Source organism: Monodon monoceros, unplaced genomic scaffold (assembly GCF_005190385.1).
Source record: "Monodon monoceros isolate NGI ecotype Baffin Bay Population unplaced genomic scaffold, NGI_Narwhal_1 Super_Scaffold_9, whole genome shotgun sequence".
Classification (NCBI taxonomy): domain Eukaryota; kingdom Metazoa; phylum Chordata; class Mammalia; order Artiodactyla; family Monodontidae; genus Monodon; species Monodon monoceros.
Window position 1 is genome coordinate 11,663,033 of NW_021703786.1, and position 26,399 is coordinate 11,689,431.

The following is a 26,399-nucleotide window of genomic DNA, read 5'->3' on the forward strand; positions in this document are numbered from 1 at the left end:
AGTGCACAACTGCCTGTCCAGCCCTGCTCATGCTGGCAAAAGCCATTTCATCACACAGATTAGCATCTAGACCCTGCTCTGGACAAAGCAAGTCATGCATTTAATTGCAAAGAAAAAGAAAATACTGTCTAGGCAGTGACTGGGGGACAGAGGACTCAGATTAAGTGAAGGCTCAATTTTCTAATATTGAGAAGATGATGCCTAGATTCTTGGCTCCTCTCGCTTCCTGTTGGCCCCAGGAAATCGGCAGCTTTATTCCTTGTCAGAGTTACCACTTACTCCATTTCGGGAGTTCTCAGTCCTCAAGGTGGGCAGCAGAGTAGAAGGCGGCTTCCCTAATGCTCCCAGCCCTTCCCAACATCTCTGATGTCTCTGAAGACAGGCAGCAGATACCCAGCTTCCATGAGCTCCAACCCCAAAGGTTACTTCAGGCTGTTTCCTCAGTGGAAAAAGCCACGAGGCTACATCTCCACTGGTTCCCGGCTGACTGGTCTGCCTGGACGCTCTTGGCAGTAAAAGGGAGAAGAGCCAGATTTCCCTAACGTGATGCAGGCTCTGCTGGTCCAGAATGGCTTCACCTCTCCAGGAACACACACTTATGTTTCAAATCTTGTCACAGAGACAAATATGTAAGGTAAATGCTGGAAATTCAAGCGACTGGGATTAGGAGGCTGCGATCCAGACACCCAAGCAGCTGTCAGCCACTGATGATATATCAAGGTGCACAGAATGTCATTACTCAGAGGCAGATCCCTACGCAGCATTCCACTTCAGTACCAAGGGCGCATATGGAATCTCCAATTTATACCCTCTTCCTCCCAGGTCTGTTTTCCCCTTTATTTGTTTCCTGATTGTTAAAATGATAGATGCTCACTGTAAAAAACTTAGAAAATGAAAGCAGATAAAATCCTACTCATCATCCCATTCAGAGGCAACCACTGTTAATAATTAGACTAATTTCTTTGCAGTCTTTTTTCTATCCATTAACTGAGATCGTACTGTAGAAACAATTTTCATATCCTGTTTTAATTTGCTTAACATCAGAAGTATTTTCCCAGATTACCAAAAACTTTCTGTAAACATAACTTTAAGTGGCAACAAAGTATCTCTCTGAACATATATACCATGATTTATCTCACCTTTCCCCTAAACTGGGGTGTTCAGTATGTTTCCATTTTTTAAAACATTATGAATAATACTGTGGCTTTACTAACAATGCACACTGGTGTGTGCTGTCCAAAGAGGCCCTCCACCAGAGAGAAGAGGGAGACATTCTTACCTAAGGGAAGAGCAGAATTTTTAAATACATTTCCCATTGCGTAACAAGCATTCCATCGGACTTTCATGGCAGCCTCAATTAGAACAGTAGAAATTAGGGCCTGGATAGCCTCCTCAATGATTTCAGCAAATCTGGGTTTTTCTATATGAGATGGTTGCAGAAAATGAAGCAAATTTCCAAGGGCCCGGACTGCATTGCTTTTTACCTAGAATCAAACGTAAAACATGCTAAAGACATGTGTCAGAAAGTATAATTTCCACTTAAAAAAATCCAGGATGCCCAAGACATCTTAAAGCAAGAGAGATAATGAAAAATTCAGCCTGTAAAGGTGCAAGTTCTTAGAACTCGGCAAGGTCTTGTGTGGTTAACATCCTGAGCCATCAGAGAGGTCAGGTTCTGCAGAGCTCCTCGCCCTGATTTTTTTAATGTTAGACTGGACTTCAGAGAGGTCCATTTTCCTTGTTGTACAGAGATGGTGTGTAAGGCCCAGGGGCAACAGGACACTGGTGGTTTGCAGCAAGGCTTGGAGGAAAAGCTAGGTTTCATAATTCCAGTCAATACTTTTCTGCTAGACTACTTTGCTAGGATACTTTGCAGCATACTAGAATCATCTGGGAAGCCTTCTTTTTAAAAAACCAATTCTGACTAAATTAGCCTGATGTAGGGCTTCCCAGAACCGCTGTACTAAATTAAGCACTTGCTATCAGTCAGGTACTATGCTAGGTGCTATTAAAGAAAGGCATCTTGTCAATGGAACAGGAGAGAAAGCCCAGAGGTAAACCCACGTACATATGGTCACCTTATCTTTGATAAAGGAGGCAAGAATATACAATGGAGAAAAGACAGTCTCTTCAATAAGTGGTGCTGGGAAAACTGGACAGCTACACATAAAAGAATGAAATTAGAACACTCCCTAACACCATACACAAAAATAAACTCAAAATGGATTAAAGACCTAAATGTAAGGCCAGACACTATAAAACTCTTAGAGGAAAACACAGGCAGAACATTCTATAACATAAATCACAGCAAGATCCTTTTTGACCCACCTCCTAGAGAAATGGAAATAAAAACAAAAATAAACAAACAGGACCTTATGAAACTTAAAAGCTTTTGCACAGCAAAAGAAACCATAAACAAGACGAAAAGACAACCCTCAGAATGGAAGAGGGGCTTCCCTGGTGGCACAGTGGTTGGGAGTCCGCCTGCCGATGCAGGGGACATGGGTTCGTGCCCCGGTCCGGGAAGATCCCACATGCCGCGGAGCAGCTGGGCCCGTGAGCCATGGCCGCTGAGCCTGCGCGTCCGGAGCCTGTGCTCCGCAACAGGGGAGGCCACCAACGGTGAGAGGCCCGTGTACCGCAAATGGGAGAAGATATTTGCAAATAAATCAATGGATGAAGGATTAATCTCCAAAATATACAAGCAGCTCATGCAGCTCAATATTAAAAAAACAAACAACCCAATCCAAAAATGGGCAGAAGACCTAAACAGACACTTCTCCAAGGAAGATATACAGATAGCCAACAAACGCATGAAAGGATGCTCAGCATCACTAATCATTAGAGAAATGCAAATCAAAACTACAATGAGGTATCACCTCACACGGGTCAGAATGGCCATCATCAAAAAATCTACAAACAGGGCTTCCCTGGTGGCGCAGTGGTTGAGAATCTGCCTGCTAATGCAGGGGACACAGGTTCGAGCCCTGGTCTGGGAGGATCCCACATGCCGCTGGAGCAACTAAGCCCGTGCGCCACAACTACTGAGCCTGCGCGTCTGGAGCCTGTGCTCCGCAACAGGAGAGGCCACGATAGTGAGAGGCCCACACACCGCGATGAAGAGTGGCCCCCGCTTGCCACAACTAGAGAAGGCCCAAAAAAAAAAATCTACAAACAATAAATGTTGGAGAGGGTGTGGAGAAAAGGGAACCTTCTTGCGCTGTTGGTGTGAATGTAAATTGATACAGCCACTATGGAGAACAGTATGGAGGTTCCTTAAAAAACTAAAAACAGAACTACCATATGACCCAGTAATCCCACTACTGGGCATATACCCTGAGAAAACCATAATTCAAAAAGAGTCATGTACCAAAATGTTCATTGAAGCACTGTTTACAATAGCCAGGACGATGGACACCTAAGTGTCCATCGACAGACAAATGGATAAAGAAGATGTGGCAAATATATACAATGGAATATTACTCAGCCATAAAAAGAAATGAAATTGAGTTATTTGCAGTGAGGTGGATGGACCTAGAGTCTGTCATACAGAGTGAAGTAAGTCAGAAAGAGAAAAACAAATTCTATACGCTAACACATATACATGGAATCTAAAAGAAAAAGGTTCTGAAGAACCTAGGGGCAGGACAGGAATAAAGATGCAGATGTAGAGAATGGACTTGAGGACACGGGGAGGGGGAAGGATAAGCTGGGACGAAGTGAGACAGTGGCACGGACATATATATACTACCAAATGTAAAATAGATAGCTAGTGGGAAGCAGCTACATAGCACAGGGAGATCAGCTCAGTGCTTTGTGACCACCTAGATGAGTGGGATAGGGAGGGTGGGAGGGAGACGCAAGAGGGAGGAGATATGGAGATATATGTATATGTATAGCTGATTCACTTTGTTATACAGCATAAATTAGCACACCACTGTAAAGCAATTATACTGCAATAAAGATTTTAAGAAAAAAAAAAGGCATCTTGGAATCCAATGAGGTATATGTAACAACTTCCATGTTATGGAAGAAATTCACCTTCGTAGAAGTTAAATAACGCACCAAAGGTCACTTAGCTAGTAACCGGCAAGCCAGGATTTGAACCATGTCTGCCTGACCCTAAAGCTTAGGTCTACATTTTTAAAACTTAATAGTGTAACAGGGAATGTTCAAAGCCAAGCTGCTCATCTTTCTGACTTGTCTATTCTACTTAAAGATTTTTGGAAAAAAACAGCTACATGGACATATCATGGAGTAGTCTTACAAATGGCACTGACGGGCTTCCCTGCTGGTGCAGTGGTTAAGAATCCGCCTGCCAATGCAGGGGACACAGGTTTGAGCCCTGGTCCGGGAAGATCCCACATGCCACGGAACAACTAAGCCCGTGTGCCACAACTATTGAGCCTGCGCCCTAGAGCCCGCGAGCCACAACTACTGAAGCCCGTGCGCCTAGAGCCCGTGCTCTGCAACAAGAAAAGCCACCACAATGGGAAGCCCGCGCACCACAACATAGAGTAGCCCCCGCTCACTGCAACTAGAGAAAGCCCGCGTGCAGCGACAAGCACCCAATGCAGCCAAAAACAAATAAGTAAAATAAATAAATTAATTAAAAAAATAAAATAAATGGCACTGATATTTTTCATGAGACAGGAAAGAAACTGTACAAGTGTGGAGTGTACACTACATACCCTGAGTACACCCTCCATCTCCTTTGAACAGGGATAAATTTGGTGGGATAAAACTATAATACACTAAGTATCTAACTGAAAAATATTAGGTTTTGCTGTCAGTCTACCTTGTCTTTATCCTTGGATGCCTCTATAGCTGATCGCAGCATCTTCAAGAGCAGGAGGCCAGAGAACTCTTCCTGGAAACTTGGGTCTGGTGTTTCCCTGTCCCATCCAAAGCAGGCAAAACATGTTAAAAGGTAAAGCCCAGTTAAATATAGACATGTACAAATTATATTCACTCAGTATAACTATAAAAACAGCTCCACAAATCTGTTCAGATTATACCAAGAACTTACAGTTTATACCTTTTGACCTAGTAGGTCCACATTCTTTTGGATGTAACCAAAAAGAATATCTCAAAATGGAGAGATTTCATGCACGAAAATGTTCAATGCATATAAAAGCCTAAAATAACATGAATGTTCACTTACAGGGTAATGGTGAAATAATCATCACATAGTGATGACTGTGTAATAATAAATACCAATTTATAAAACGTCAGTAGAAGTCAGGAGAATGCTTATACATGTTATATGTTAGAGTTAAATGACAAAAAGCAAGATACTTGTGCATGAATAAAGCAGTCGCCTCTGGGGAGGGAAACTAGGGGATTAAGGTAGGAGAAAGGCTATATACTGCATACCCCTTTGTACTGTTTGAATTCTTTTTTTAACCTGTGAATATATTACTTAAAAAAATACAAACACAATATTTAAAAAGTAGGGCAACCATTACTAAGGTTTTGGTTTTATAATAGGGCTCAAAGATATCCTCTTGGGACCTTAGGCTTGGAAGTCACCCAGGAGAAATGAGCTGAGTCACCTACATGTTGACAATCAGAGTGTCTGTCAGGTTGCCTAGGGACCAGGCTGCTTTGGCCCGGACATTAAGAGACTTGTCTTGAAGTGACATCAATATTGCATTTGCTGTGTCTGCAACAAATATGACATCCTGTAAGATAAAAAAAACAAAACACTGTAGTCACTTTAGGAGTTCACACTGCTACCTTGAAAATTCTCAAATTTATTTGCAGATAAAGCTGTAAGCCTTTACCACAAATCTCTATTTGGAAATCAAAATTCATTTACTCAATCTATTTACTCTTCTTCTTATATATTACAATTTGGGCACTCATTAAAATCCCAGGGGAAGGTCTCCCACGATTCTGGTATGTGCCATGCACACGCAAGGAGCCTACAGATTTTGCTCTTGTGAACATCTTATAGCCCAGCCTGCGACAACTGTCTATGAATTCTGAGCTTGGCTTGATTTCCACCTCAGGAAGAGATGTGGACAATGAAACACATTTCCAAAACACATCCTGTTCACTTACACACTTCTCAGAGAGATAAAGGTCACAAGTAAGAGTGAAGGAGAAATTTATTCCCTTCTTAATAAAAACTCTATTAGTTTTCTAAATTATTAGTATCGTATGGTAATGTCCCATTTCATTTTTTCCAATTATCCATTGACTTAAACATTTACTGTTTTAGGGTCCTGGCCAGTGTGCAAAATCGTTAAAAACAAATGAACTACAGGCAGTAGCATATTTTAGTAGCAATTAAGGAAACCAGATTACAAAGCAATTTAATTTCCTTTACTGTCCAACTCAGGAGCTCTATATCCACCAAAGACAGTAAGAAAATGGACTGTAAAGAGGCACAGTGGAGCTACACAGGCTCACTCTGACCTGTCTGAGACACGGAAAAAGCACGTAGACCCCAAGGGCCCGAGAGGTCGCAGCTTTCACTAATCGGTTCTTGCTGTCATTCAGCCCCAGCAGCATGGTGATGCACAGGATCTGCCTGTCACTCTGCAGTGAGAAAGGTTGGCCAAGGAAAAGTGTGAATGAAACAGCCAAGAGCCGATACCTTCGACAAGTGACTGTGACACACCTGGGTTGAATCCACATTCAGGAGTTGACCACAACTGAGCCCTTGAGGTTAACTTGGCAGAGAACAAAGGTTCAACTCAGATCCAGTTATCATCTGAGTACCCACTCGGGGCAGGGGGACACACAGCATCGTGATTACATTTAACCTCTACCATCGTGAGTCAGGTCACTTTATTCTCCTACTTTAGTCAAGCTGCCTTCCTGATAAAAACGAATTTACATAAATAAGAATGGATGCAAATGCCATTAAGGATTAAAGGAAGTAGCAGCCTGAACACTATGTGTGTTGGGCACCAAGCAAGGCGTTTTCACATGCTTCATGTTATTACTCACATCATTTACACGTTATAGGGGATGAAACTAATTTTTAGAGAAGTTAAGATAACCAAAGAGCTGAAGGTAGAAGAGCTGAGATTTAAACCGGCTAGGATTTCAATCCAAAGAGCTAGGATTTTCTAACTTTTGGATTTGAAATCTTTCTGAAATCTGACTTCAAAGCCTCTGCTACTTTCACTTCTCTCTCCCCTGCCTTCTACGCACAGGGAGTAAAAGCTCCTCTGAGACATTAAGATTTCAGTGCTGCTCCCCACTGCCCTCACCCTACGCTCAAATAGAACATGCACCTTCTCCTCAGAGATAATGCTGAATACTGGTTCAAAATGAAAAACAGTCAAAATCAAACTCAAGCTCTCATGCTCAGAGTCACAAATTAAAGATGATAAAACACCCCTAAGGTTACCAGCAGACTGCTGAAGGCTTCTGGCAAGATGGAAGACAGGGCATCACAGGCGCTCGCCTGCAGAGTCGGATGCTCTGAATTCTGCAGGGCTCTGGGTAAAGGACCGTTCAGCATCACAGTCCAGAACATCACCACCTGGAACAGAGGCACAGTAACAACTGCAGCCCAAGAGACAACAGTGGAACCAGCTAGACACTAAGACTACCACTAGTAACCATAGTGATGAAAAGTTTTTCCTTAACGTAGTAGCTTACTATAAATACTTTTACTACTACTTCTTCCACAGCAATGAAAGGAACTTTAGAAAACAACTAATTCCATGCTTCCATTTCATTCATTAGGAAACTACAGTGTGGTACAGTAAGGCAGCAGTAGTGATGATGATACTGGGGAGGAAGATGAAGATGAGGATAGCAGTAACAGCAGCAGCAGCTGTTTTTCAGAGAGCTTCCCATACGCCAGGCATTGTTCTAAGTGTTTTACACATATCTACTCATTTTAATCTTCAGCCCAACTAAATGAAGAATATATCCTTATCTCCATTTTCACACCAGGAAACTGAGGCAGAGAGAGATAACGTAACTTGCTAGTGGGCAGCAGAGCTGGTCGAGAATCAGATCAAATGCCACCCAGCCAGGGCTCTTTCAAACCTCGAGGGCACAAGGGTCGGGGTCCCAGAGCAGCCCAGAGGCCATGTGCCCGAGTGCAAGGAGCACGGGATCCAGAGCAGGAGCTGGGGTGGAGTTAGCACTTCAGCTTCTGCTTCCTGTCTCTGCAGCCTCAGGCAAGTCACCGAATCGGTCTAAGCTTTGGTTCCTCTTCAGTAAAACAGGACAAAGAGATCTACTTGGCAGAGTTTGTGTGATAATAAAATGTAAGACTGTGTAGAGTCCCTAGCACAGTGCCGGATGTACAGTGGAGATTCTTAAATTGAACAACAGGCTCTGTTTTCAGCACTTTGAAGAATTTTCTCACTTCAATGCCCCTCAAGGTAGGCATCTGCAGAGTACCTTTAACAGTCTCCTTCCCATGCTTTATAAAAACCCTGGGATTTCATGCCCCATGTGCAAATCTGTCTGGGGATTTGGTGTCTCCATTTCCTGCCCCATGGACTTAGTCCTCAGTTTTGCCATGCACTCACACACCAATTCTTTCGCCCCACAATCCTAGCTCCTGGAAACCCAATCTGGGTCCTCCTGCCCCAAACCAGAAGAATGTGGACAGGTGTGGTTGCCAGCCTCCAAGATGGCCCACAGTGATTCTCACCTCCTAATGTTCAGGAGGCCATCCGCTCCCACACTAAGGCTGACCTGTTTAACTAATGGGCTATTGTGGGAATGACAGTGCAGAACTTCTGAAACTAGGTTATAAAAATCCTACAGCTCTGTTTTGCTCACTTTCGATTCATTTGCTATAAGGGAGGCCAGCTGCCTTGTCAGGAGAACACTCGAGCAGCCCTCTGGAGAGGTCCTCATGGGAAGGAACTGAGTGAGATCTGCCATCAGCCAGCACTAACGTGCAAGGTATGCGAGTGATCGCGCCACCTTGGAAGGAGCTCCTCCAACCCCTGTCAAATTCGGCTGACTGCAGTCCCTGCCAGCATCCTGGCTGCAGCCTCATGAGACCTGAGCCAGAACCATCAGGTAAGCTGCCCTCAATTCCTGGTCCACAGAAACTATGTGAGAGAATAAATGTAGGATATGGTTTTAAGTTGCAAAGTGTTTAGGATAATTTATCACTCAACAGATTAGTAATACAGAAAGTATACCCCTTTTTTACATATGAAACAACACTTAAGTGCGAACAGTTAAGAGCCTTGCTCAGGGCTTCCCTGGTGGCGCAGTGGTTAAGAATCCGCCTGCCAACGCAGGAGACACGGGTTCTAAGCCCTGGTCTGGGAGGATCCCACATGCCGCGAAGCAACTAAGCCTGTGCGCCACAACTACCGAACCTGCGCTCTAGAAGCCGCGAGCCACAACTACTGAGCCTGCGTGCCACAACTACTGAAGCCCACGCACCTAGAGCCCGTGCTCTGCAACAAGAAGCCACCGCTATGAGAAGCCCACGCACCACAACAAAGAGTAGCCCCCGCTCAGCGCAACTAGAGAAAGCCTGCGTGCAGCAACAAAGACCCAACGCAGCCAAAAATAAAAATAAATAAATTTATTTTTAAAAAAAGGAAAAAAAAGAGTCTTGCTCAAAGTCACTTGGAACAAGGGGAGAAGTCTGGATTAAGCCCAGGTCTGTCTGATAGCAAAGCACAACGCAACTCCCTGCAAACAGTGACATTTCAGTTTTAGTGGCAGTCTAGGGAAGGGACTAGAGCTAGACATTCTTTTTGTGAAATTTATTTATTTTTGGCTGCATTGGGTCTTCGTTGCTGCGCACGGGCTTTCTCTAGTTGTGGCGAGCGGGGGCGTCTCGTGGTGGCTTCTCTTGTTGCGGAGCACGGGCTCTAGGCACGCGGGCTTCAGTAGTTGTGGTGCACGGGCTCAGTAGTAGTGGCTCACGGGCTCTAGAGTGCAGGCTCGGTAGTTGTGGCGCATGGGCTTAGTTGCTCCACAGCATGTGGGATCTTCCCAGACCAGGGCTGGAACCTGTGTCCCCTGCATTGGCAGGCGGATTCTTAAGCACTGTGCCACCAGGGAAGCCCAAGCTAGACATTCTTAATTCTATCATTCCACCTAGGGTGATGGAAATTGTGAAGAGAAAAAGAATAGGCAGGATGAGGAGGGCAGAGGGAGAAAACATCCCTAATGTTGAGTTGATTTGGTTTTTGGCACTAAGTAGAAGGTTTTTTTTATGGGCTCACATGTTCCTCCTCCAAAGAATAACTGGCACAGTGTGGGGCAACACACACAAGCTCAGACCACAGAAATGAACGGGAATAAGGGGGAGGGCCCTGGCAGGGAGGGGCTAAGGGAATTAAGACTCACTGAGCATCTACTATTTGCCAGAGTCTTCACATCTCATTCAATCTTCCAAAAGTCCAATGAGTTAAGAATTTTTACTCCTCTTTACAACAAGGAAACTATGCTCATAGTCACATATTCAGTAAGTGGTTTAATCCCATGCCTTGTGATTCCAAATCTTGGGCTCTTCCCACCATTCTAGTCTGTCTCTTGGGCACACTGTGTAACCAAACTAGGTTTTGTGGGGGAAAAAACCCCCCAAAAACTGGTTCTTCCATTACTGGCTGTATGTTACACACAATCTTACCACACACTAAACTGCAAATAAACTAAAATGCAAATAAAACCTATTCATCCTAGATTATAAACCATAATTTCTGATATTGGAAGAAACCATACTCTCTACGCCACTTTATCACTGAGCCTCAAAATAAAACTGACTGAAGCACTAAGAAAAGAGAAAACCATGAATATACATTTACTTACCAAGCTGACTGGCACTCTCTGATCAGGTGCTATGGAAGAATCTGGTTTATACTGTTGTATTAAGCCTGTACCCAGTTCTTCCAGAAGCTGCCAAGATAAAAGAAACAGATTATCAGAGAAGAATATTAGAACCATGGAGGTAAAAAGCCACTTCAGTTTGGAGATTACCTCAAATCAAGGGGAAAAGTAATTTCCAACTGATTTTCTTTCTTTTCTCAGAAACTGCTATCTCAGAGGCATTCTTTCCAGAAGCAAAATCACCAAGTATATATTTTTAATTTATTATCAAATCAATTCTTTGGGTTTACATGTAAAGCTGAAAATAGAGGAATGTATTGATATCACTTGCCTACCTGAAACCTCCTAAAGAAACTCAGAATTGATGGACATGCAGCTGAGGGAAGAACATAAAAGGAAGAGAAGAAAAAAGCACACAGCTTTTTTTTTCTTCTTTAAAATTGGGGTATAGCTGCTGTACAATGTTGTGTCAGTTTCCACTGTACAATGAAGCAAATCATCTATATGTATCCATATAGCTCTTCCCTCCTGGATACCCCTCCCACCCACCCCCATCCACCCATCTAGGTCACCACAGAGCACCAAGCTGTGCTCCCTGAAGCACAGGGCTTTTAATGAAAATTACCTTTGCTCCATGAAGCTGGACAGATGGATCTGCCTCCCCCAGGCACTTGCAAATCACCTCTCCAAGCTCCATCAAGTAGACCTGAGTCATTGAAAAGTAGCCCCTTGCCAGATGAGCCAACACCTGCAAAGAAAACAGGGGATTAACCCCAAGACCTGAACGCAGGACTGCAATATCCAGAAGTGTTTCAATATTTCAGAAATCACTCACACTCAACAAGGGGCTGAAATCTGATGTTAATGAAATGAAGAACAACCATAATCTTCAATTAAGTATATCATAAAATTTCATGGTGCTTTATAATTTACAAAATGTGTTTCATTTAGATTATCAATATTATCACACTGAAGCCTGGGAACAATTCATCTACTGGTAGGTATTTATTGAGTATTTCAGCTGAAGAAACTAAGACTGAAAAAGTTAAAGTTTAAAGAGGTTAAAGGACATGTTCAATATTAACCAGATAATTAGCAGACCCTAGGACCAGAAAACAAATACTTTAATCTAGGGTGTACAGAAAAAACAAATATTTTAGTATTTTTAAAATATTACAGAAAAACAAATACTTTAATCTAGGGCAGTTTTCTTCCTTTGAAGGAGCAAATGCTTTGTTGTCTCTAAACAGATATAATACCAAAGAGAAGTTTATAGAAAATTAAATATTTATTTAACTTTCAGATGCAGAAATCAAAGATTAACTCTACAACTTCCTTCAGAATTATTATATAATCTATTAAACTGACCTGCCATATAATACCTGAGGTGACTAAAATGGCTTGCAACAAAAGGGGACGAATGTGATGTTTTACAACCAATCCCCCCCCCCACCTACTCCCCCCCAAACAAAACAACAAACAAAGCATTCACACCTAAAGTGTGAATTCACACACAACTCCCACTAACACCAATGACACACTGCTTGGTTTGACCTTATTTTCACAGACTTACTCCTCAGGAAGTAATCACCCCATGAAGAAAGAATGATTACTTCCATTTCAGAGATGAGGAAATGAAACCTCCTACCTGTAAGGCCTCCAGTCGCAAGGGGAATGGCTCATAGGTGCTTCCTCCTGTGGAGCCAGCATCACTACCTGAACAGGCATCTTCCTTGGGCAGAACAACAATGGAAATGCAAAGTCGAATGAGCCAGCAGGGCTCTGAAGACACCTTTGGTGAGCTAACTGCGGCTTCTTCCAGAAAGGGTCCTGAAGGGGCTTTCTTCCACCAATCAGGAGGACTGATGTGAGGAGTGGCTGAATTGCTATTGCTGAGTCCAGAAGAACAGGGCTGTTGTAAAAGTAGCTGGACTTCAGGTAAAGGTGCGTGAGTGGACACTATGGCCCCCAATAGTGTGAGACTGGACACACGAACATTAACATCTGTCAAAGGAATCAAAAAGAAACTATCACCACAGGAACAGTTACCATAAGGATCATAACTATCTCTGCAGGCAATTAAGAATTATGGCTTCTTTGTTTAACCTGAATCTAATTAAACCTCTAGACCTAACTTCCAGTTTATGGGACAGAAGTGTAAGTTAACACTGTAAAGAAAATACCCAACAAACTGAGAGTAGGGCTTCCCTGGTGGCGCAGTGGTTGAGAGTCCGCCTGCCGATGCAGGGGACGCGGGTTCATGCCCCGGTCCAGAAAGATCCCACATGCCGCGGAGCAGCTGGGCCCGTGAGCCATGGCCGCTGAGCCTGCGCGTCCGGAGCCTGTGCTCCGCAACGGGAGAGGCCACAACAGTGAGAGGCCCGTGTACTGCGAAAAAAAACCCCAGAAAACTGAGAGTATACGACATACTATAAGACAACTGGCTTGGACCCTTCCAAAATCAGTATCATAAAAGAAAGAAAAAGGGCCACAGACTACTAGAGTCAAAAAGACTAAAGTGAGGAGGCAGGAGAAGATGGCACTGTAGTAAGATGTTGGGCTCTCTCCTCCCATGGACAGGAAAATTACACCTGCATAGAGAGCAACTATCTCTGAGAATGACCGAAAGACTAGCAGAGAAGATTTTCCATAACTAGGGATAAAAGGGAAAAAAAAGCCACATTGAGACAAGCAGGAGGGGCAGAGACATGGTCTGGCAGGGACCTACACCCCCACTGCTGTGGACCACAGGCAGGAGGGATTTCACAGCCTCAGAGGTCGGCTCTGAACCCCACATTGGGCTCCCCAGCCCAGGGGACATGCATCAGGTAGATGAACCCCCATAATGTCTGGCTTTGGAAACCAGCAGGGCTTACATCCAAGAGAGAGCCAGAGGGCTGCAGAGAATTAAGAATCCACTCTAAAAGGCTGTGCACAAAAACTCAGTCACTCCAGGTCCTGGCACACAGACAGCAGTTTGAAAAGTGCCTGATCATACGGGAAGGAGATTCACTGACTAATAGATTCATTGACTAATATTAAGGCGTGTCACCAAGAGGTACTGAGGAGCTGGCGAGTGCCACTTTAAAATTTTTTTTCTTTGTCTCCCTTTCTACCTAGGTGGCCAGGCACTGGCAGGCACCAGGTTTTTTTTTGGCTGCACCACACAGCTTGCAGGATTACCTGACCAGGGATCCAACCCAGGCCACAGCAGTGAAAGCACTGAGTCCTAACCACTGGACTGCCAGGGAATTCCCAGGCGGTCACCAGTTCTGAATCTCCCCATCTAATTTACTAGCATCACTCAACCCGCCCTGAGTTCACCTGTGGATTCCACCCACCTAGTGCTAATCTAATGCAGTCCCCAATTACAGCCAGCTGCACTGGGAACCAACCCCACCCCCTAGCACACCTGCAGAGAGCATGGCCCAGCCACAACAAAAGGGCACATGCAACCCACGCAGGAGACACTCCTGGAGCACCTAGCTCTGGTGACCAGGGGGGACCATACTACTGGGCCTCACAGGACACCTTCTATACTTAGCCACTCTATCAAGAACAGGAAATGTAGCTGATCTACCTAATACATAGAAACAAACAGAGGGTTAGGCAAAACGAGGAGACAAAGAAATATGTCCCAAATGAAAGAACAGGACTAAACCTCAGAAAAAGAACTAAATGAAATGGAGATAAGCAATCTTCCAGATAAAGCATTCAAACTAATGGTCATAAAAATGCTCTCTGAACTCAGGAGAAGAATGGAAGGACACAGTGAGAACTTCTACAGAGACAGAAAACATAAAAAAGAACCAATCGGAGCTGAATAAAATAACAAAAGTGAGAAACAGACTAGAGGAAACCAAATGCAGATTAGATGATACAGAAGAACAGATCAGCAATCTGGAAGACAGGCTAATGAAAATCATCCAAATGGAAAAGCAAAAAGAAATAAGAAAAATGAGGATAGTTTAAGCGGCCTCTATGACAACATCAAGTGTACTAACATTCACATTTAGGGGTCCCAGAAGGAGAAGAGAGAGGGACAGGGACAGAAAATCTCTTTGAAGAAATAATGGCTGAAAACTTTCCAAACCTGCCAAAGGAAACATACATCCAAGTCCAGGAATCACAAAAAGTCCCAAACAAGATGAACCCCAAAAGACCCACACCAAGACACATTATAATTAAAGTCAAAAGTTAGAGGGCTTCCCTGGTGGCACAGTGGTTAAGAATCTGCCTGCCAATGCAAGGGACATGAGTTCAAGCCCTGGCCCAGGTAGATCCCACATGCCGCAGAACAACTAAGCTCATGTGCCACAACTACTGAGCCTGTGCTCTAGAGCCCACAAGCCACAACTACTGAGCCCATGTGCCACAACCACTGAAGCCTGCATGCCTAGAGCCTGTGCTCCGCAACAAGAGAAGCCACCGCAATGAGAAGCCTGCGCACTGCAACGAAGAGTAGCCCCCACTCACTGCAACTAGAGAAAGCCTGCGCACAGCAACAAAGACCCAACACAGCCAAAACTAACTAACTAAATAAATTTATTTTTTAAAAAAAGTTAACTAGAGAATCTTAAAAGCAGCAAGAGAAAAACAACTAGTTACATATGGAGGAGCCCCAGAAGATGATCAGCTGACTTTTCAGCAGAAACTTTACATACCAGAAGGGAGTGGCACAAGATATTCAAAGTACTGAAAGGAAGAAAAACCCTTACAACCAAGAATATTCCCTCTGGCAAGGCTCTCATTCAGAAATGAAGGAGAGATAAAGAGTTTCCCAGACAAGCAAAAACTAAAGTAGTTCATCACCACTAAACTGACCTAACAAGAAATGTTAAAGGGACCTCTTTAAACAGAAAACACAAAACTATAAGTAGAAATATAAAAATTATGAAAGAAAAAAAATCTCACTATAAAGGCAAACATATAGTAAAAGTAGTGGGTCAACCAACCATATAGGTACTATGAAGGTTAAAACACAAAAGTAGTAAAATCCTATATATCTACAGTAATTAGTTAAGAGATACACAAAACAGAAAGATGTTAAAGATGACATCAAAAACATAAAACATAGGGGTAGGGAGTAAATATGTAGTGCTTTTAAAATGTGCTCAAACATAAGTGACCATTAACTTAAAATAGACTGCTGTATACCAGGTTGTTCTATAGTAACCTCATGGTAACCACAAATCATAAAACAATACTAGATTAACTCAAAAAACAAAGAGAAAGGAATACAGTAAGTCCCCTACATATGAACCTTCAAGTTGTGAACTTTCAAAGATGCAAACATGCATTCCATCAATGTCAGGCATGAGTGAAATAGCAGCTTGCCCTCCACCTCCTATAGCTGACGATCCTTCAGCTCTACCATCTGCCACCTCCACTCCCTCCTCCAGTCAGTAACTCTTCTTGCCTGTTCACTCGATGCCAGCCCCTGTAGGCCAGCCATTATACAGTACTACTGTACTTTTCAAAGTACTGTAAGATTAAAAATGTTTCATTTTTTGTGTTTGTTTTTAATGTATTAATATTATAAACCTATTACAGTACAGTACTATATAGCCAATTGTGTTAGTTGTGTACCTAGGCTAACTGTTTGACTTATGATCAAGTTGGACTTACGAACGTGTTCTCAGAATGGAACTCGTTCGTATGTAGGGGACTTACTGTACAAACATAACACTCAAGAAAGTCGTTAAATCACAAGAGAGCAAGAGAAGAGGAAAGGAACAGAGAAAAACAACAAAAATAACCAGAAAACATATAACAAAAAGGCAGTAAGTACATAACCATCAAAAGTTACTTTAAATGAAAATGGACTAAATGCTCCAATCAAAAGACATAAGGTGGCTGAATGGATAAAAAAGCAAGACCCATATATATGCTACCTATAAGAGACTCACTTCAGATTTAAAGACACACAGAAATTGAAAGTGAGAGGATGGAAAAAGATATTCCATGCAAATGAAAAGAAAGCTGGGGTAGTAATATTTATATCAGACAAGATAGACTTTACATGTACCACAATGTTCACTGCAGCACTATTTACAATAGGCAGGACATGGAAGCAACCTAAGTGTCCATCGACAGATGAATGGATAAAGAAGATGTGGCACATATATACAATGGAATATTACTCAGCCATAAAAAGAAATGATATTGAGTTATTTCTAGTGAGGTGGATGGACCCAGAGTCTGTCATACAGAGTGAAGTAAGTCAGAAAGAGAAGAACAAACACTGTATGCTAACGCATATATATGGAATCTAAAAAAAAAGAAAAGGTTCTGATGAACCTAGGGGCAGGACAGGAATAAAGACGCAGACGTAGAGAGGACACGGGGAGGGGGAAGGGTAAGCTGGGATGAAGTGAGAGAGGAGCACTGACATATATACACTACCAAATGTAAAACAGATAGCTAATGAGAAGCAGCTGCATAGCACAGGGAGATCAGCTCGGTGCTTTGTGACCACCTAGAGGGGTGGGATAGGGAGGGTAGGAGAGAGACGCAAGAGGTAGGGGATATGGGAATATATGTATACATATAGCTGATTCACTTTGTTATACAGCAGAAACTAACACAACATTGTAAAGCAATTATACTCCAATAAAGATGTTAAAAAAATAGACTTTAAATCAAAGACTGTAACAAAAGACAAAAAAGTGCATTACATAATGATAAAGAGATCAATCCAACAAGAAGATTAAACACTTGTAAATGTATGTGCACCCCACATAGGAACAGCTAAATACATAAAGCAAATATTAACAGACATGAGGAGATACTGACAGTAATATAATAGTAAGGACTTTAACACCCCACTTATATCAATGGATAGGTCATCCATACAGAAGGAAACAATGTGTTTAAGGAAACACTGGCCTTAAAGGACACATTATACTACCCTGACTTAACAGATATATATAGAGAGAACATTCCACCCAAAACCAGCAGGATACACATTCTTTTCAAGTGCATGTGGAACATTCTCCAGGATAGATCACATGTTAGGCCACAAAACAAGTCTCGATAAATTTAAGAAGACTAAAATCATATCAAGCATCTTTTCAGACCAAAATCCTATGAGACTAGAAATCAACTATAAAACACTGGAAAAAACACAAACAAGTGGAGTCTAAACAACATGCTACTAAACAACCACTATGTCACTGAAAAACATCAAAGAGGAAATAAAAAAATACATTGAGACAAATGAAAATGGAAACACAGTGTTCCAAAATCTGTAGGGCACAACAAAGGCAGTTCTTAGAGGGAAGTTTGTAGCAATAGGGCCTACTTCAGGAAACAAGAAAAACCTCAAATAAACAATCTAACCTCATACCTAAAGGAACCTAAGAAAAGAAAAACAAGACTCAAAGGGGAAAATAAGGATCAGAGTGGAAAGAGATGAAATAGATACTAAAAAAAAAAAAAAGAAAGAAAAGATCAATGAAACTAAAAGTTGGTTCTCTGAAAAGATAAAGAGAATTGATAAATCTTCAGCCAGACTCATCAAGAAAAATAGAGAGAGGGCCCATATCAATAAAATCAGAAATGAAAGAGGAGATACAACCAACACCACAGAAGTATAAAAAGATCATAAGAGATTACTATAAACAGTTATATGCCAACAAATTGGACAACCTAGAAGAAATGGATAAATTTCTAAAAACATACCATCTTTCCAAGACTGAATCAGAAAGAAAGAGAAAATCTGAACAGACCAATTACTGAAACAGACCAAGTAATGAAATTAAATCAGTAATCAAAAAAACTCCCCCAAAACAAAAGTCCAGGAGCAGATGGCTTCACAGATGAATTCTACCAAACATTTAAAGAAGACTTAATATCAACTGTTCTCACACTATTCCAAAAAACTGAAGAGAATTCAATTTCCAAATTCATTCTACGAGGCCAGCATTACCCTGACAGCAAAACCAGACAAAGACACTACAAGGGCAGAAAATTACAGGCCAATATCCCTGATGAACACAGATGCAAAAATCCTCAACAAAATATTAGCAAACCAAAGTCAGCAATACATCAAAAGGATCATACATCATGATCAAATGGGATTTACCTCAGGGATACAAGGATGATTCAGTATCTGCAGATCAATCAACCTGATACACTGCATTAACAATATGAACAGTGAGAATCATACATCATCTCAATAGATGCAGAAAAGGCTTCTGACAAAATTCAACATCCCTTTATGCTAAAACCCCTCAACAAAGTGGACACAGAGGGCACATACCTCAACATAATAAAGGCCATATATGACAAACCCACAGCTAACATACTCAGCAGTGAAAAGCTGAAAGCATTTCCTCTAAGGTCAGGAACAAGACAAGGATGCCCACTCTTGACACTTCTATTCAATGTAGTATTGGAAGTCCTAGACACAGCAATCAGACTAGAAAAAGAAATAAAAGGCATCCAAATTGGAAAGGAAGAAGTAAAACTGTCACTGATGACATGATACTATATATAGAAAACCCTAAAGACTCCACCAAAAAACTATTAGGACTAATAAATGAATTCAGTAAAGTTGCATAAAATTAATATACAGAAATCTGTTGCATTTCTATTCACTAATAACAATCCATCAGAGAAAGAAATTAAGAAAACAATGCCATTTACAATTGCATCAAAAAAATAAAATACCTAAGAATAAATTTAGCCAAGAAGGTGAAAGACCTGTATTCTGAAAACTGTAAGACATTGATGAAAGAAGTTGAAGACAACACAAATTAATGGAAAGATACATATACCATGCTTATGGACTGGAAGAATCAATACTGTTAAAATGTCCTTACTACCCAAAGCAATCTACAGGTTCAATGCACTCACCATCAAAATACCCACGGCATTTTTCACAGAACTAGAACCAATAATCCTAAAACTTGTAGGGAACCACCAAAGACCCCAAATAGCCAAAGCAATCTTGAGAAAAAAGAACAAAGCTGGAGATTTCACATGCCCTGATTTCAAACTATACTACAACACTGTACTAATCAAAACAGAATAGAGAGCTCAGAGATAAACCCACACTTATATGGTCAATTTATCTATGACAATGGCAGCAAAAATATGTAATGGAGAAAAGACAGCGTCTTCAATAAATGGTGTTGGGAAACCTGGATAGCTACATGCAAAGGAGTGAAACTGGACCATTTTCTTGTATCCTATACAAAAACAAATAAAAAATGGGTTTAAGACTTAAACATAAGACCTGAAACCATAAAACACCTAGAAGAAAACACAGGTAGTACACTCTTTGATACCAGTCTTAGAAGTATTTTTTTGGATTTGTCTCCTCAGGCAAGGGAAACAAAAGCAAAAATAAGTAAGTGGGATTACATCAAACTAATAAGCTTTTACGCAGTGGAAGAAATCTTTAATAAAATGAAAAGGCAATCTACTTAATGGGAAAAGATATTTGCCAATGATATATCCACGTGTGTGTGTGTATATATATATATATATATATACACACACACATATATATATATATTTCTTAAAAAGGAAATCATACAACTCTGTAACAAAAAAAAAAATCCCATTTAAAAATGGTCAGAGAGCCTGAACAGCCCTTTCTCCAAAGAAGACATACAAATGGCCAAGAAAAACATGAGAAGATGCTCAACATTACTAATCGCCACTAATCATCAGGGAAATCAAAAGCACAATGAGATATCACCTCACATCTGTCATAATGGCTATCATCAAAAAGACAAGAAACAAGTGTTGGCAAGGATGTGAAGAAAAGGGAACCCTCATGTACTGTTGGCAGGAATGTAAATTGGTGCAGCCACCATGGAAAACAGTATGGAGGTGCCTCAAAAATTAAAAACAGAACTACCATATGATCTAGCAATTCCACTTCTGGGTATTCACTCAAAGAAAACAAAAACACTGATTTGATATATGCACCCCAATGTTCACTGCAGCATTATTTACAATAGCCAAGATATGGAAACAACCTAAATGCCCAACCTAAGTGGATAAAAAAGATGTGGCATATGTATACAATGGAATATTACTCAGCCATAAAAAAAGGACTTCCCTGGTGGCGCCGTAGTTAAGAATCCGCCTGCCGATGTAGGGGTCATGGGTTCAAGCCCTGGTCCGGGAAGATCCCACATGTCGCAGAGCAACTAAGCCTGTGCACCACAACTACTGAACCTGTGTTCTAGAGCCCACGAGCCACAACTACTGAGCCCATGTGCCACAATTACTGAAGCCATGGGCCTAGAGCCTGTGCTCCACAACAAGAGAAGCCACTGCAATGAGAAGCCAGGGCGCCGCAACTAGAGAAAGCCCGCATGCAGCAATGAAGACCCAATGCAGCCAAAAATAAATAAATTTATTTTAAAAAAAAATGAAATCTTGCCATTTCCAACAACATGGATGGAACTAGAGGGTATTATGCTAAGTTAAATAAGTCAGACAGAGACAAATACTGCATAATCTCACTTATACATGGAATCTAAAAAACAAAACAAATGAACAAACAAAACAGAAACAGACTTACAGATACAGAGAGCAAATTGGTGGTTGCCAGAGGAGGTTAGGGCATGCATGAAATAGGTGAAAGGGATTAAGAGGTTACAAACTTCCAGTCATAAAATAATTAAGTCACAGGGATATAATATACAACATAAGGAATATAGTCAATAATACTGTAGTAATTTTGTATTGTGAGAGATGGCTAGCTACTAGACTTATCGTGGTGATCACCTGTGATGTATTTAAATGTTGAATCATTATGTTCACCTGAACATAATGCTAACTATACTTCAATTTAAAAAAAAAGTTTAAAAGGCTAAAGTGACATAAAAACTAAATATCACGCATGAACCTTGAATGAACCCAGGTTTTTTTAAAAAAGCTATAAAAGACTTCTGGGGACACATGAGGAAATCTGAATGTGGACTAGACATTAGATAATACTATGGAATCAATGTAATTTTCTTAGGTGTGAGAATGGTATTGTGTTTTTTGGAGATTGTCTTTATTTTGGGGAGATACATACTGTGGTACTTGGGGTGAAATATGTCTATAATTTACCTTCAAATGATTCAAGGGAAGAAAGTCTATATAAATACGTACACATAGACCAAAATATGCATATAAACACACACACGTACACATATACACACTGATACATATATGTAGAGAGAGGAAACAATATGACAGTGTTAACAACTGTTAAGTCTAGGTAGAGGTAACAGGTGCTCACTGTACAATAGTACAAATTTTCTGTGGGTTTGAACAGTTTAATAATAAAAGGTTGCTGGAGGACAAAGTCAGATACTTGAAAGGGACCTTTGAGACATGGTTCACTCCCCTCAGTTTGCAGATGAAGAAAAGCTAGTGCAGTGGAATGAGCAGGGGACTGAGCCAGAAGACTTGGGCTGTCTTAATCTTATTTCTGCAACTAAAGTGATAAGCAATCTTAAGGCAAGATTTACCTTCCTGGGTCCCCTTTTACACATTGGTGAAAGGGATGAACTGGACTTTGTTTACATATTTACATATCATTATCTCATTTAAGCCTCATAAAAATCTTATGAGGTAGGCATAGACCTTCCTGTGAGGAGGAAATTAGGGTTCAGAGAAGGTCATGACTATGCGATGGCAAAAATGGGAGTGAGCTGCAGACTGACACTGGGTCCAGAACATCTCCCACGATGGCACAAAAACATCCGTGCCTTCTTCAAGTTCTACAATTCTGACTAAGAACTCAACAGAATGTGGTCTGATCCTGAAGCTTGCAACCAAAAGAAAAACAAGTCTTCTAAAGGCAACACATATATATTATATGTGGAAGTAAGTCAGGAAATAAGAAATAAGACTGTAGTTAGTGAAGATTTGAGGTTCTGAAATTTTATCTGAACTCCAGAGAAGTTAATGTTAAAGAAGTTAGGTCTCATATTCCACTTCTTCCTTCCAAAATGAGGATAATGTCTGTCTATCTGAGTCCATCCATCCTCTACTTATATCTAAAGGATATGAACTATTACACTATTACACACTAGAGTGGGACCCCCTGGGATTTTGCTCAATCTCAATTCTAAAGGGATACTCTGGTCACTGCACTGATGCACTGAAGAGGCATTAAACTTTACAGTTAATTCTCCAGGTCACTTCTTTCCAGTGGTGTCCACTGGGGCTTTAGGGGTCAAAAGTGGGGTTCTAGCAATAGTTGATTCCCCCCAAAATTTGAGGAGAATAAGCAGAGATATCTTAGAGCTATAAAAATGCTCTATTTTTTAAAAACTAATAATCTAGATCTGGTTGATATAAAGAAGCAATCAGTTTCAAACTACCACCAACCTTTGTGGCGGATATAAGGCTTTATCTGGTTCCAGACTTTGGTCAGCAGGCTGAGTTTCAGACGGTTATAAGGTGAATTTGATACTAAGTTTGCAAGGCACTGCAAAACACAAAGAAGAGCTCATCAGTGGGCCTGATATAGTCACAGCATAGAGACAAAATTTTAGAGCCTTTAATTTAAAAAGTCTTTATACTTATTTAAAAACCAGTCCTTTGCTTTTTTGTTTTTTTTTCAGGGGGAATAGCACTTGTATTCTCATTGGTCCAACTTAATACTAAAGATAAAGCAGTATTTTTAGTAAAACATTTATGTGGACATACAGAGACTGTAGGTATGATCAGACAAGTAGAAACAGACTTCCAAACAGGGTATCTTTAATAAAATTACTACTTAGTTATATTCTTGTCAATTCACTTTTGGGCAATATAAACATTATGCAAAAAGAAAGAAACTGCCTCTGTTAACTCACCGATAACTTGGCACATTTACCTTAATTATCTGAGTAAGGGTCTGTGAGGATGATTCAGCCACCAAAGCTAACAAAAGACATCTGTGCAACTCTTTAATGCTAGAAGCGATCATTACAGAAAAGGGAGTGAAAGCCCTTCTGTGGTCACTGGTATCTTCAGCGACAGAAAGAAACTGCTTTGAGCCTTCCAAGATGGCAGATAAAGCTTGCAGAGCACAGGCACGCGTCTGAAATTTCAGGATGATGCACATCAGTTAGAAATCAGGAGTCGAATCCCCTTCTTCCTATATATATGTTTTTCATTTTCAAAGTATTTAGGATCCCTTTAATTAGAGGGCAATGTGATTATCCATCAGGCCCTAAGAGCGGCCGTGAAGTAAGCCACCTGCGCGCCGCCCCACCCCCACACTGCAAAAAACCAACAAAGCCTCAAATCACATGGCTGTTAGGGTTTCCTACCGTAAGGAATAAGCCTAAGCTGCACCACAGTATAAAAACCTGATGTCACAAGCATGAAAATAACTTAAAAGATGAGAAGCCTAGTTTATTAAAGCATAAAGCCAAATGAAAAGAGAAAAGCAAACCGCCTGTGGGCAGGAAAAACTACACGCATCTAGGGTCTGTTTCATATCAAAGTTCCCGAGGACCTTCTGCTTTACGTTCCAACCTAAAGCATCCATGAGTGCTCAATATTAATTACATAGGATACTAGAAACTTTGTGCATACTCAGCTTGGCAGGCACCATTAGTGACCCAACTTTCAGAAACATTCTTAGGTACAGAAAATAAAATCTGCAATAAAATCTTTGATACTCAAAGGAATACTACTAAATATAACTTTATGGATAGAAAGGAAAACATGTGCACCTTATCAATGGACTGCTGTATCGATCAGGAATAGTGCCACTGCATTAAGATTTTCTTTATAAGGTTAAAAGATTACTTGTAATTAGTATTCTGATGATTTTGCAGTATTAAAACTCAGAAAAGAAAAAAAGAAAGGAGAAGAAAGCCAATTTAACCAAAATGGAATGTAGGTGATAAATGCAGGACTACTAATATGAAATAATACTGTACCCTCTTTGGCCAGCTCACCCCAAAATGTCAATTAAACCTTTCAGTCAGATATTCAAAAAGCAAGGAATCAACATTATAATTCTAGGATCTAATCTAAGTATTTACTCAATATGAAGCATATCTGAGTTTGGTGTGAAAAAGGTTTTCCAGAAATTCTTCAACTGTTATCTCCAAATTACCAAGAAATAAATCATTTCTGCATGCTTTTCATAGAATGGAATCATAAACAAAAAACTAAAGATTTATTGCTTTGAGAACAAATTTGTAGTATAGTAGTATGAGTCTTTGGAATTAAGCATAATCACTTAAGGCAGGCAGGAAGTTGACAATGTATTAGGAAAGTGTGTGTCAGAGAGACAAAGAGACAGAGAGAGAGCTCGTGCACAAGTCAGCTGGTCCAAGAACTCAGATGAGGTGCTAGCAACCCTTTTCCATAAAGCGCCAGTAGCACAAATTTTATAGTCTAGACTTCGCAGGCCACACACAGTCTTTGTTGCGACCACTCAACTCTGCTATGGGAGCACTGTGTTCAAATAAAATTTTACTTATGGACAGTGAAATCTGAATTTCATATAAATTTTACATGTCACAAAATATTATTCTTTTGATTAAAAAAATGTTTTGAAAGCGTAAAAACCATTCTTAGATCACAGGTCATACAAAAACTGGTAGTCGGCCAGACGGCCCACAGGCCATAGTCTGCCAACCTCTGATTAGACTGCTGGCTGGTCTTAACCAAAAAAGGCGGATGTTATGCTAAACCTCCATTTCTTTAGAACATAATTAAAAATTACAATTTCAACAGCTCACAAACCAAATAAAATTAAAAGCCAAGTTGTAGAAAGAAATGAACTAATACTCAAAAGTAAAAATTTTTCAGCTCAATTAACTTTGGTACCTAAAGTGGGAAAAAGCATTCATGACTATCACAGATGAAAACAAAAGAATGTCACTGAAATTAGTCATTTTTTACCATCGAGGTATAAAATCTATATGGAAATATGATACTATATCAAATTTTACTTCTCATAGTGCTGATTTATTTCCTTTAAACACTGTTTAATATACCTCTGTTGTTATAAAAATGCTATTCATGACACTGAATCAGGTTCAAGTTCTGCTTCATTTATTTTTGTATCAATATTTAATACTGTTTACCATTCTAATCAGCACTTCCAGCAGACAGTACTGATGTACAAGCAAACCATAAGAGGTGCAGCTCTCCAGAGAGCTCATTTTGTTAAGTTTTTATTGTCTGAATATTTACATTGGTAGATGAAAGCCTTTTTAATCTTATAAACATCAGTGCACTCAGTTTCACTAGAGGGTAGTTTTACCTCCTTGGGCACGAAGGCTTGTTCAAAGGTAATGAAACAAGAAAGCACTTTTCCTTTTTTGCTATTTAAGGATATAGTAGAAATTTTTGCTGAGGTAGCTCAGTCAATCCTTATTTTTTCCTTTTTTATGTATGTTCAGTCTCAGCATATTTCTGGGAGAGTGATGAAGTCGTCACTGCTGGGAATGGCTACCACTGAGGTTTCAATGCAGGGCACCTGGCTGTGCTTGTCTTTGGCTTTGTCCAAGTCCTGATTATCCTTCACATATGTTCAGGGTTAATTTCATTTGAGCACACCCCCAAAGTTGGATGCCTTTTAGGTGGAGGCATGTGCATACTGTGTCAAGGTCTCTAGATTTAGAGACCTCCAAGCAAAGGTCACCTGT

General features: G+C 40.7%; 1 protein-coding gene across 3 annotated transcripts in view; it reads right to left on the minus strand.

The window, feature by feature from the left end:
• The window catches only part of HEATR6 (HEAT repeat containing 6), a 44,411-nt gene that overhangs the window by 2,513 nt on the left and 15,499 nt on the right, over positions 1-26,399 (minus strand). For 2 of the 3 annotated variants that reach the window (XM_029212318.1, XM_029212320.1), the window contains 10 exons: positions 23,621-23,827; positions 23,131-23,230; positions 12,431-12,786; positions 11,408-11,530; positions 10,765-10,851; positions 7,367-7,501; positions 6,424-6,546; positions 5,560-5,684; positions 4,799-4,895; positions 1,280-1,484 (listed from right to left, as the gene is read on the minus strand). In XM_029212318.1, the coding sequence (XP_029068151.1) occupies positions 1,280-1,484; positions 4,799-4,895; positions 5,560-5,684; positions 6,424-6,546; positions 7,367-7,501; positions 10,765-10,851; positions 11,408-11,530; positions 12,431-12,786; positions 23,131-23,230; positions 23,621-23,827 (1,558 nt within the window). The remainder of the gene's footprint in view (positions 1-1,279; positions 1,485-4,798; positions 4,896-5,559; positions 5,685-6,423; positions 6,547-7,366; positions 7,502-10,764; positions 10,852-11,407; positions 11,531-12,430; positions 12,787-23,130; positions 23,231-23,620; positions 23,828-26,399) is intronic. The other variant, XM_029212319.1, reaches the window with a different exon arrangement.